Here is a 13713-nt window from a genome sequence, read left to right as displayed (position 1 = left end):
AGTAAGTACAGAGTCCAATATAGATCTTTTTAAAAATAGTTGTTTACTCAGAAATCAAAATATTACTTTATACAATGGTATTAATGAGTATATTTTTCGTCACTGTTTAGCCCGCTTTAATTGTATATATATATTTTAATCATACTTGCCATTTGGTTTCACAGGTTCAAATTGCTGTTTTAGATGAGAATGACAATAGTCCCGGATTTGATCCAACATCAGAGTCAGTAGTGAGTGTGGCCGAGGATTGTCCAACGGGGAGAAGAATAGCTCTAGTCTTGGCCAGAGACCCTGATGCAGGAGCCAATGGGCAAGTAAGTATTTTATATGCAACTTTAAGAGTATGTGACCACAGGTCAGCTGTGGATTAAATTGAGGAAATGCTGCAAAGTTTTACCCTTTACAATTCTGTGGCAACATTCACAGTATAAATTGGCATAGTGGAAGCTTTACATCCACAGTGCCATGTAATTTACCCTGCAGATTCGTCATTAAATCTCAATCACACCGCCGCTACTGTAATAGGCAATGGATTTTCTACCTGTAAAACCTGGTTGGTAAACTCGCTGTGTATGTATCTGTTCAACATACTACCTAAAACCTAGTATTGCACAGTACAGGCAAAATTTTATAACATGTGCAAATTGGGAGTTTTAGTTTCAAGTCCATCGAGTCTCTCCAGGTTTTACCGAGAATGCGCCAACTCATGAAATTCTGTGATTTATCGTTAAGATAACATATTTCCTTGCTATTTTTTATAGGTGTCTTTCTCTATAGTCAGTGGAAATATAGACAGACTTTTTGAGATCCGCATTACGAATGATACCTATGGTGAAGTTTTCCTTGTGAATCCACTGGACAGAGAACTACAAGAAGTGCATTCATTAAGGGTAATGATGGCAAAATGTCCAAATCCTGATATATTATATATTTCACTAAGGGTGTCAATGCAGTCTTTTCTAGCATTGCTTAAAGGGCTTATGAACATGACCGATTATTCTGGATACCACTCGTACCCATGATGGTGTATGGTCTGTGCACGTCTGATTTTTTGCTACAGACCAAGCCGTCCGAGGAAAAGATAGGAGACAAGTCCACTTCTGATCTGAGGGTCAGATCAAAATCAGCAATGCAAGTATGTGGTTCTGTGAAAAACATCGGACCGCACTCAAATGTGATCCTAATGTGGTCCAATTTTCACAGCTGCCTAAGTGGAGAAGAATCTTTTTTTCTCTTTCCACTTCCAAGAAATACTGATGCCACTCCGGTCACGCTCTGTTCAAACTCTGATCAAAGTCTGATTAGAATAACCAGACCATTTTTTCTGATGGAGAGAAAATGGTCGTGTGCACCTGCCCTAATCGAGATTTTTTTTTAAGGAAAAATAAAGATAATTTCAAACTGATTGGAACAAGTCTGAACATATACTGTATATATATATATATATATATATATATATATATATATATATATATGTTTTTTTATTTTTTTTATTTAATGATATTATTGAGAAATGTTTGGTATTAGGCTACATGTACACTTCCGTGTGAGTGTTACTGTCAAGGGTAAAGGACCAATTTCTTCTCAGGTGTTTTTCTCATTCCTTCTTGTCACTGCAGAAGTAGATTTTAGGAACTTTTTCATCCATACTTGACTCTTAATATATTCATTAAAAATGGATGAAACTCGGATGGAACACTGAAGAACAAGTCTGTCTTTCGTGTTTCATTCGGGTCTTCCCATAGGCTTTCATAGCTGAGACTGATCGGCAAAACGGTTGAAAATAGGACATGCTTTAAGCCTCACAGACTGGAAACAGATCCATTTTTAAAACTTATATGTGTATGGTTCAATGAAACTCTATAGGTAAGTGCACACGGATGTGTCCACGGATGTGTTAATGTAGCCTAAGAAGCATACATACTGTACCACATTACCTTTCGGTAAGCAATCATCCCTACAGGCGCCAGAAAGGAAATGCATGTATGGGAATGCAGTAATCATTGAAAAACTATGCTATTGTGGTAGACAACAGAAATAGTCCAAGAAACAAACATGTATTGAAATACAGCACTGTGCAAAAGTTTAGATTAAATTTCTGTATGAAAAAACGCTGCAAAGTAAGAATGCTTTCAAAAATAGAAGTGTTAATAATTTATTTTTATCAATTAAAAAAAATGCAACGGAAATTAACAAAAGAGAAACCTTAAATAAAATCAGTATTTGGTGTGGCCACTTTTTGCTTTAATAATAGCATCAATTCTTCTAGGTACACTTGCAGACAGGTTTTAAAGAAACTCGGCAGGGAAGTTGCCCAAACAGCTTGGAGAACTAACCACAGATTTTCTGTGGATGTAGTTGTTAGGGCTCACCTGGTGAGGTGGATTCACCAAGCCAGAGGTCACACGGACATGGAAGCGAGTTACAAGGAGAGTATAACTACATTGTCTACCTGTAGCTCCTGCTCCAGCAATCCAGCTACAAGGGGTTGAAACGTTATTTACCTGCAGATCCATGTGACAGATTCCCTTTAATGGAAGTGACTGTTTGGTGTTTCAGTATTGTACCACTCTCCAGCCCTTAGGTGAACAAAAATTCCTTCTGTTATAGAAAATTATTTCAAATTTTGACTCATCAGTCCAAGCACCTGCTGCTAGAGACAAGAAGATCAATCCGGTTAGAATTGACTTCGAGTTGAATTTGCTGATTTTGTAGGTCCCCACAAATTCGAACAGTTTGCAATTTGATTCCAGAGAAAAAATAAACTATTACCACTTCTATTTTTAATAACATTTTTTACTTTGCATCATATTTTCCACAATGGACTAAAACTTTTTATCAGTATTGTATATATTTTGTCACCTTTGATATTTGATTAGTCATAGGATGGAAGCCATCATGCCTGAGAATCGGATTCCATGGATCTTCTGTACAGTAGGCACTGGAGTCCTATTTACTTATATTGGAGAAAGCACCACATACACTGCATGCACGTCATGCCTAGGACACAGGTTATAAGTGCTAGATAGAGATGAGTGGATAGATCAGTGGAGGTTTGAGTTGAAATCAGATTTCCTGAACTCATGGTTCCACGTGAATTCAAACACTTTGATATTTGATTCGCAGTTCGAAAAAAATATATATAATGCCTGGCATCATTTCACACACTGCTAAAGTATCAGTGAGGGGGCTAATGCCATTTTAAGTGGTCTTCCAGGCCTCCTCCTATGATGTCCTGCAGATGTGACATCTAGTGGTTTATCATACCTTATACATTGGTGGTCAATCAAAGATCAGGGTTCCCATCGGGAACAGTCGAGGTCAGGACTGGCAGCTTGTACAACAGAGTTGGTTTCCATCTCCAGATTCCACTGGGTAAGAGGAATATACATATCATATTGAAATCTCTCTCTTCTCTCTATCCTCTCTCTCATCTCTCTCTCTCATTTCTAGTATTTAGATTCGCACAGATTTATTCACCGCAAATCGAACTCTTATGGAAAAGACAGCGAATTTGTATTTCAAACAATCCTCTCGTTTAAAGCGCTAGAAACAATTTTGACATTTTAAAATCAGTCTATAAACCAGTTACATGAATCTCTTATTTTTAGTAAGAATGTACGTAATGTTAAAATTGATTATATTTCAGATCCAGGCGTCTGACAAGGGCTCTCCACCTCGAAAAACCGATTTTACATTAACAGTGAATGTTGTGGATGTGAATGACAACCCACCAGTTATTGACAGCCCTATTGGATATAATGTCAGTGTGTTTGAGGTACGTGTTTTAGTTCTTTAACTCTATATAAAAAAAAGTATTATGTAGTAAAAGAAAAAAAGGAACACAATGACTGAGATTTGTTAGGAAATGGGTAAATTCAGCATATTCATTTTAATAACAGTATCAAAACTATACTGAACTACCTTCCATTGTGGTCTTCTACTTTATTAGTATGAGCTTGTCTTCCATGTCACCTTCTCCTCCATTTCTTGGCCAATGATGGAGGAAACAGATTTTATTTTGTTATGTGCACATTTCATCTATTCGATGTACCTATACGACAACACATAAATTATTAGCATGTGTGTTGTTGGTGGTGATGTTGTTACATTGGTAACCATGATATAATTTTTTTTACCCCGTGTTTGTAGAATGTTGGAGGGGGAACATCAGTTATTAGAGTGACAGCGACAGACAGGGACAAAGGACTGAACAGTGTCCTCTCTTATTACATTACACAAGGCAATGAGGACTTAATTTTCCGCATGGACAGGCTCACAGGTGAAATTGCCACTCGTCCATCTCCTCCTGACCGTGAAAAACAGAGTTTCTATCGCCTCATGGTTGTTGTAGAAGATGAAGGAAACCCTGCTTTATCAGTAAGTGCCATTCCTGTATTCTGCACAGTAATATATTTCTATTTTACACAGGGCTGCTGGGAAGAACTTGCATTTTTGTTTTGAATGTACATAATTCTGATAATTAAATGTTAGTGAATAAAGTGGTATTCAATAGACTTATTGATCATCAGTCTAGGGGGATGGTAAGGTGGAGGGATGGTTTCACTGTTATGTAAAAAAAACATTTTTGAAAAAACATGTTTTCCTGTTTACTGGATGAGAGCAAAGGAGTAGTATATAGATGGATTTTGTAAGTCTAACATCTGTGAAGGAAAACAAAACCTGACTCATACATACTACTGTCTGGAAAAATCTGAATGGGAACATTTGCATATAAGGACCATGTGTGTGTATAGGTATATTAGTAAAATTACCCTGTTTTGCATCGGTCTACTTTATTTAACTGTGTATAGTTAAAAACTTTGTTTGATACTTACATGAAGCCAGTCATAAAGGGATGAAACCAAGTGTAAAACCTTTCAAAGTAGCTAATTTACCTAAGTGTCAAATTTGTGTCAGATTAGTCCAGTCGTTTGCCTTTAAATAAATATTTGCGTTGGTGTTTCATTTTCTTTCTGGCAAATACCACAAGAATGGTAGCTTCGAGAGAGCTGAACCTGGCCTAAAACTTATAGAAGCACCTAATTTACCTATATGTCAAATGTAGCGCAGTTTAGGTCCATCATTTGGCCGTAAATTTATATTTGCTATTGTATTCCATCTTTTTTCTGAATGCCTCTAAATTTGGGGAATGTTGGCTCCCTGGCTTGGCCGTAAATTAATATTTACTTATGGTACATGTTCTGTTTTTTAGACAGAGAACGCATTTGTATTACATTTTTGGTGAATATGTCAATAACAGTATGTTTAAGAGAGCTGAAACCTGGTGGAAAACCTTCTGAAGTGCTTGATTTAGGAATGTGCAAAATTTGGGGCAGATTGGCCCAGTTGTTTGGTTGTCAATTACTATTTTCCTTTGTATTCCATTTTTTCAGTGGATATCTAAAGAGCAATAGGTCATAGAGCGCTGAAATAACACTTTAAGAAGAGCCTCTTTTACCTATGTGTCAAATTTTGGTACAGAAGCTTTTATAAATATATAACCATTTATATATACAGCTCTGGCAAAAATTAAGAGACCACTGCACAGTTTTCCAAAAATCCACTTGGCTGACAGCCATTCCGTTCCAGTGTCAGTTGAATTCCAACCAAAGTCCACCTCATTCTACTTAATGTGCTTCTGATTAGGTGATCACCGGAACCAAATCTTATGTAACAAGGGAAAGTATAAAAAACACTGCTGTGGTCTTCACAATCCTCTTGCAATAGGACAGGCTGGATGGCAAAACAAGTGCTAGGAATAGCCCAAAAGTAATTTGATGAAAAAATAACTTTTAACCATGCCAAAGGAGTTGAAAAGAAAAGTCTTGAATGAGGAAAAGAAGGGCTCAATTCTGGCTTTACTAGCAGAGGGATACAGTGAGCGTCATGTTGCCTCCATCCTTAAAATTTTGAAGACGGCAGTCCATTACAACAAGGTCAAGCAGCAGACATTGGGGACAACAAAGCTACAGACCGGCAGAGGGCGAAAGCGACTCTCCAATGACCGGGATGACCGTCATCTTATTCGAATGTCACTCAGCAACCGCAGGATGACATCAAGTGACCTACAAAAGGAATGGCAAATGGCAGCTGGGGTGAAGTGCGCGGAAAGAACAGTTCGTAATAGGCTCCTAGAGGCAGGCCTCAAGTCATGTAAAGCTAGAAAAAAAGCCTTTCATCAATGAGAAGCAAAGGAGAGCCAGGCTGAAGTATGCCAAAGACCATAAGGATTGGACCATAGAGGACTGGAGTAAGTTCTCTGATGAGTCTAATTTTCAGCTTTGCCCAACACCTGGTCGTCTAATGGTTAGACGGAGACCTGGAGAGGCATACAAGCCACAGTGTCCTGCATCCACTGTGAAATTTGGTGGAGAATCGATAATGATTTGGGGATGATTCAGCAAGGCTGGACTTGGGCAGGTTAATCTTTGCGAAGGACGTATGAATCAAGCCGCATATAAGGTTATCCTTGAAAAACACTTGCTTCCTTCTGCTCAGGCAATGTTCCCCAACTCTGAGGACTGTTTTTTCCAGCAGGACAATGCCCCATGCCACACAGCTAGGTCAATCAATGTGTGGATGAAGGAGCACCACATCAAAACCCTGTCATGGCCAGCCCAATCTCCAGACCTGAACCCCATTGAAAACTTCTGGAATGTAATCAAGAGGAAGATGGATAGTCACAAGCCATCAAACAAAGAAGAATTGCTTACATTTTTGTGCCAGGCGTTGCATAAGGTCACCCAAAATCAGTGTGAAAGACTGGTGGAAAGCATGCCAAGACGCATGAAAGCTGAGATTAAAAATCATGGTTATTCCACCAAATATCGATTTCTGAACTCTTCCTGAGTTAAAACATGAGTATTGTTGCTTCTAAATGAATAAGAACTCGTTTTCTTTGCATTATTTGAGGTCTGAAAGGACAATTTTTTTTATATTATTTTGACGATTTCTCATTTGCTGTGAATAAATACAAAATTTTTAGCTTTGAATTTTGGAGACTTGTTGTCAGTAGTTTATAGAATAAAACAACAATGTACATTTTACTCAAATATACCTATAAAGAGAAAAATCAGAGAAAATGAAAATTTTGCAGTGGTCTCTTAATTTTTGCCAGAGCTGTATATATCTACACACAGTGGCATGTAAAAGTTTGGACACTCCTGTTCAAAATGACTGTTATTGTGAACAGTTACCGTATTTTTCGGACTATAAGACCATAAGACGCACCCCAAATTTTGGGGTGGAAAATAGGAAAAAAATATTTTTTATAAGATGGGGTCCGTCTTATAGTCTGATTAGGTATCTTACCTGGGGGGTGTTGGAGCAGGATCGCAGGTCCCTCCGTTCCCTGCCTCAGGAACCCAGCGGCAGCAGAAGAGGTGAGATGCCGGTGTCTGGTTGGGGCCTGTGGACTGGCCTGGCCTGGGGCCTGTGGACTGGCCTGGGGCCTGTGGACGAGCCTGGCCTGGGGCCTGGGGCCTGTGGCCTGGCCTGGGGCCTGTGGACTGGCCTGTGGACTGGCCTGGCCTGGGGCCTGTGGACTGGACTGGCCTATGGACTGGACTGGGAACTGGGGCCTGGGAACTGGGGCCTGGGAACTGGGGCCTGGGGACTGGGGCCTGGACCTGTGAGCGGCGTCCGGCGGTGAAGCAGAGGAGCAGGGGCCTCTGCCGGGCTATGAGTGGTTTCCGGCAATGCGGCAGAGCAGCGTGTGCGGTTTCCGGCGGCCAGAGGATGTGATCTACAGGAAAATGGCCGCCGGAGCTCCGGGTCGGCGCATGCGCCGGCTTCGGCGGCCATTTTCCCGTGGATTACGACCTCGGGAAGATGGCCGCGGCCACTGGAAGCCGCACACGCTGCTCTGCGTCACCGCCGGACACCGCTTACAGCCCGGCAGAGGCCCCGGCTCCTCTGCTTCACCACCCGACACCAGCACAGGTACAGGCCCCGGCTCCAGCCGCATCTCACCTCTGCCGCCACCGGAGGACCCTGCGATCCCCGCTCCACCACCACCGATAAAATACCGTTCGGACCATAAGACGCACCCCCCATTTTCCTTCCAAATTTTGAGGAAAAAAAGTGCGTCTTATGGTCCGAAAAATACGGTAAGCAAGTTGAAGATGAAATGATCCCTAAAAGGGCTAAAGTTAAAGATGACACATTTCCTTTTTATTTCAGCCAAAAAAAACAATTATTTATTTTCATCTTTTACATATTAAAAATTACAAAAAGGAAAATGGGTTGATAAAAAGTTTGGGCACCCTGCATGGTTAGTACCTAGTTGCATCCTCTTTTGTAAGTATCAAAGCTTGCAAACGCTTTTTGTGGCCAGACAATAATCTTTCAATTCTTGTTTGAGGGATCTTCACCCATTTTTCCCTTGGAAAATTCTTCCAGTTCTGTGAGATTCCTGGGTTGTCTTGCATGCACTGCTACTTTGAGGTCTAGCCACAGATTTTTAATCATGTTCAGATAAGGGGACTGTGAGGGCCATTGTAAATCCTTCAGCTTGCACCTTTTGAGATAGTCTATTGTGGATTTTATTGTGTGTCTAGGATCATTATCCATTTGTAGAAGCCATTATCTTTTCAACTTCAGCTCTTTTACAGATGATGTTATGCATCAAGAATTAGTTGAAATTACGTTGAATCCATTCTTCCCTCTACCCGTGAAATGTTCCCCATGCCATTAGCTGCAACACAACTCCAAAGCATGATTGATCCACCCCCATGCTTAATGGTTGGCGAGATGTTCTTTTCCTGAAATTCTGTGCCCTTTTTTCTCCACACATACCTCTGATCATTGTGGCCAAAGAGTTCTATTTTAACCTCATCGGTCCACAGGACTTGTTTCCAAAATGAATCAGGATTGTTTAGATGTTCTTTTGCATACTTCTAATGATGAATTTTATGGTGAGGATGTAGGAGAGGTTTTCTTCTGATGACTCTTCCATGAAGGCCATATTTGTGCAGGTGTCTCTGAACAGTACAACAATGTACCACAACACCAGAGTCTGCTAGATCTTTCTGAAGGTCTTTTGCAGTCAACTAGGGGTTCTGATTTGCCTCTCTACCAATCCTACGAGCAGCTGTCACTGAAATTTAGCTTTGTCTTCCTCACCTTATCTTGACCTCCACTGTTTGGGTTAATATTCAACTAAACCTAATTAATTTATGCAGGCTTCTGGGTTCAGAGCCGGATATGTAAGGGAGTTCCTTATATTTTTTCACATACCATAACTAAGGCTTCTTGCTGAAACGCGTTAGTTGTGTTTAATGCATTTCTCATGGTGGCCAGTGCATTCATGCAGCTTTTAATAATGGAATAATTAAGATGCTGTTTTAATTTGTACAAAAGGGCTCGCAAAGCTATAATTTTTTCCATCGCTGGAGAGTTGCTCATTTCTTCTTTATGTCTGGATATACATCCTGGACTGGGACGGCTCCGACGGTGGTTCTAATGAGACTTTAACCCCTTTAAAGCCCAAGACATACTAATACGTATCTGTGCCCTGGGATTTAAAAACCAGATATGTATTAGTACATCATGGCGATCGCTCCCGCACACATGCTGTGCGGGCGCGATCGCCGCCGGGTGTCAGCTGATTGCCCCAGCTGACAGCCAGTGCTATGTGCTGGAAGCGGTCCCGCACCGCTCCAGGCACATTAACCCCCGCAATGTTACAATCGAAGTCGATCACAGCATTGCGGTGGCAAGGGGAGGTGATCGTGACACTCACCTCTCCTGCCGGCATCCAACGCTGTCTGCCGCGGCTTCCCGGATGTTGCCATGATGACCCAATGTCGTCATGACAACATCTGGGTCACCAGACAGCAGGAAGATACTTTGGTCATGCGCAGTGCATGACCAAAGTATCTTCTGCCTCTGCAGCGCTGACAGCCTGTATAACCCAGGGATGGTGCTCCATCCCTATGTTATATAGGCGATCAGAATAAAAAAGTGAAAGTCCTATAGTGGGACAAAGAATAAAAGTAAAAAAAGTGTTAAATATTAAAAAAAAATTAAAAAAAATAATCCACCAAAAATAAAAATATAATGTACCCATCAATAAATATTACTATGAAAAAAAACAAAACAATAAAAGTGCACATATTTGGTATCGCCACGTCCGGAACGACCTAACCTTTAAAACTGTCCCACTAGTTAACCCCTTTAGTGAACACGGTAAGAAAAAAAAACGAAGCAAAAAACAATGCTTTATCATGGCACCAATAAAAATGTCAACTTATCCCACAAAAAACAAGCTGTTACTTGACTCTGTCGGCCGAAATATGGAAAAATTATAGCTCTCAAAATATGGCGATGCAAAAACTAGATTTTACAAAAAAATGCGTCTTTTAGTGTGTGACAGCTGTCAATCATAAAAATCCTATATGATTCTGGTATCGCTGTAATTACATCGACCTGAAGAATAAATTTGTCTAATCACTTATACCGCATGAGGAACGGCGTAAAAAATAAACTCTAGGGTTAGGGTTAGGGTTGTGCTAGGGTTAGGGTTAGGGTTGGGGTTGGGCTAGGGTTAGGGTTTGGCTAGGGTTAGGGTTGGGGTTGGGGTTAGGGTTGGGCTAGGGTTAGGGTTGGGATTTTTTTCAAAAGTGAAAAAAAAAAAGATGACTATATGGCGACTAGTGTTGAGCGCAAGTGCTCGCTACTTGAGTTTGCATTGGGTGCTTGGGTATGCACTGAGTATCGCGGGTGTTCAAGTGACATGCTCGAGTACGCGCCCCATATGCTTCGTAGCCAAAAAATCCTCGCGGGGATTGCCTGCTATGCACGAGCAATCCCCGCATGTTTTTTTTGGGTGTCTAATAACCGTGAAACATGTGGGCGGGGACTCGAGCATGTCACTCGAGCACCCGCGATACATGGTGCATACCTGAGTACCCGATGCAAACTCAAGTAGCGAGCACTTACGCTCAAGACTAATGACAACTTATTCAATATGATGACCTAATGTTATCAAATTCGGTGTCGTAACTCTGAGTTCAAAATGTTCACTATACCCCTTGATAAAATCCTTGAGGGGTGTAGTTTCCAAAATGAGGTCACTTGTGGGAGTTTTTCACTATTTAGGCACATCAGGTGCTCTCCAAATGCGACATGGCGTCCACTCTCCATTCCAGCCAATTTTGCATTCAAAAAGTCACAGTTCAACTCTACCGTGCGCCCAAACACTGTATTTTCCCCAAATATGGGGTATTGGCGTACTCAGGAGAAATTGCACAAAAGTTTTTGGGGTCCATTTTCTCCTCTTTCCCTTGTGAAAATAAAAAAATTGGGGCTAAAACATCATTTTTGTGGAAAAAGTTTGATTTTTTTTATTTTCACGGCTCCATGTTATAAACTTCTGTAAAGCACTAGGGGGTTTAGGGTGCTCAACACACATCTAGATAAGTTCCCCGAGGGGTCTGATTTCCAAAATGGTATCACTTGTGGGGGGTTTCCACTGTTTAGGCACATCAGGGGCTCTCCAAATGCAACATGGCGTCCACTAATTATTCAGGCAAATATTACAATCAAAAAGTCAAATGGCACTCCTTCCCTTCCGAACCCTGCCATGCGCCCAAACAGTGGTTTTCCCCCACTTATGGGGTATCTGCTTACTCAGGAGAAATTGCACAACAAACTGCATGGTGCAATTTCTCCTGTTACCCTTATGAAAATGCAAAATTGGGGGCTGAAAAACATTTTTATGGTAAAAATGTGAAAATTTTATTTTTACGGCTCAATGTTCTAAACTTCTGTGAAGCACCTTGGGGTTAAAGGTGCTCACCACACATCTATATAAGTTCCCTGAGGGGTCTATTTTCAAAAATGGTGTCACTTGTGGGGGGTTACCACTGCTTAGGCACATCAGGGGCTCTCCAAACGCAACATGTGTTCTCTAATTATTTAAGCAAATTTTACAATCAAAAAGTCAAATGGCATGCCTTCCCTTACGAACCCTGCCGTGCGCCCAAACAGTAGTTTTCCCCCACATATGGGGTATCTGCTTACTCAAAAGAAATTGCATAACAAACTGCATGGTGCAATTTCTCCTGTTACCCTTATGAAAATGCAAAATTGGGGGCTGAAAAACATTTTTATGGGAAAAATGTGAAAATTTTATTTTTACGGCTCAATGTTCTAAACTTCTGTGAAACACCTTGGGGTTAAAGGTGCTCCCTACACATCTAGATAAGTTCCCTGATGGGTCTAATTTCCAAAATGGTGTCACTTGTGGGGGGTTTCCACTGTTTAGGCACATCAGGGGCTCCCCAAACACAACATGGCGTCCGCTAATTATTCAAGCAAATTTTACAATCAAAAAGTCAAATGGCGCTCCTTCCCTTTCGAACCCTGCCGTGCGCCCAAACAGTGTTTTTTCCCCACATATTGGGTATCTGCGTGCTCAGGGGAAATTGCACAACAAATTTTGAGGTCTATTTTTTCCTGTTACCTCTGCGAAAATAAAAAAATTTGGTGTAAAATAAAATTTTTGTGAAAAAAGTTAAATGTTAATTTTTTTTTCCACATTCCAAAAATTCCTATGTGGCAGCTGAAGGGTTAAAAAAGTTCTTGAATGTGGTTTTGAGCACCTTGAGGGTTGCAATTTTTATAATGGTGTCACTTTTGGGTATTTTCTGTCATAAAGACCCTTCAAAGTGACTTCAAATGTGATGTGGTCCCTAAAAAAATGGCTTTGTAAATTTTGTTGGAAAAATGAGAGAACGCTGGTCAACTTTTAACCCTTTTAGCTCCCTAATAAAAAAATGTTGGTTCCAAAATTGTGCTGATGTAAAGTAGACATGTGGAAAATGTTATTTATTAACTATTTTGTGTGACATATCTCTCTGATTTAAGGGCATAAAAATTCAAATTTTGAAAATTGCAAAATTTTCAAAATTTTCGCCAAATTTCCATTTTTTTTTACAAATAAGCGCAAGTGATATCGAAGAAATTTTACCACAATCATAAAGTACAATATGTCATGAAAAAACAATCTCAGAATCAGGGGGATCCGTTGAAAAATTCCAGAGTAATTACCTCATGAATTGACAGTGGTCAGAATTGTAAAAATTGGCCTGGTCATTAACGTGAAAACCACCTTTGGGGCTAAAGGGGTTAAAGTGCTGCTGGAAGTGGTGAGCTGACTTTCCCATACCCTGGTTTCCTTTGTTTATTAAACCTTTGCATCAGCCCATTTTTCCTTTTTGTAATTTTTAAAATGTAAAAGATGAAAATATATATTTTTTACCTAAAATACAAAGGAAATGTGTCATCTTTAACTTTAGGCCTTTTAGAAATCATTTCATCTTCATCTTGTTTAACTGTTCACAATAACAGTCATTTTGACCAGAGGTGTCCAAACTTTTACATGCCACTTTACCCCGTGAACTTATCCACATTTTTTCACATTACACCCACAAACTTAACTGTATTTTATTGGGATTTTATGTGATACAGCAAAACAAAGTAACAAGTATTTGTGAAGTGTAAAGGAAATGATACATGGTTTTCTAATTATTTTAAAAATATAAATCTGAAAATTGTGAAATGCATTTGTTTTCAGTGCCCTGTAGTATGATACCCTTGTATATAAACCCCAGTAACCAGTTGCCTGCAGAAGTCACATAATTAGTAAATTGAGTCTATCTGTGTGTGGAGAGAATTAATTTGAGAAGCAGCAAGAGGCTCATGGTC

At 40.2% G+C, this 13713-nt stretch overlaps 1 protein-coding gene across 2 annotated transcripts in view; it reads left to right on the top strand.

The window, feature by feature from the left end:
• The window catches only part of CDH23 (cadherin related 23), a 1802240-nt gene that overhangs the window by 1474456 nt on the left and 314071 nt on the right, over positions 1–13713 (top strand). For both annotated transcript variants that reach the window (XM_073685852.1, XM_073685853.1), the window contains exons 33-36: positions 165–314; positions 762–890; positions 3650–3778; positions 4153–4380. In XM_073685852.1, the coding sequence (XP_073541953.1) occupies positions 165–314; positions 762–890; positions 3650–3778; positions 4153–4380 (636 nt within the window). The remainder of the gene's footprint in view (positions 1–164; positions 315–761; positions 891–3649; positions 3779–4152; positions 4381–13713) is intronic.

Source organism: Phyllobates terribilis, unplaced genomic scaffold, assembly GCF_046119375.1.
Source record: "Phyllobates terribilis strain yellow unplaced genomic scaffold, ASM4611937v1 Scaffold_5__5_contigs__length_657084704, whole genome shotgun sequence".
Taxonomy (NCBI): Eukaryota; Metazoa; Chordata; class Amphibia; order Anura; family Dendrobatidae; genus Phyllobates; species Phyllobates terribilis.
Note: the sequence above shows the minus strand (reverse complement) of the source record. Positions and strands in the feature narration are given on the sequence as shown.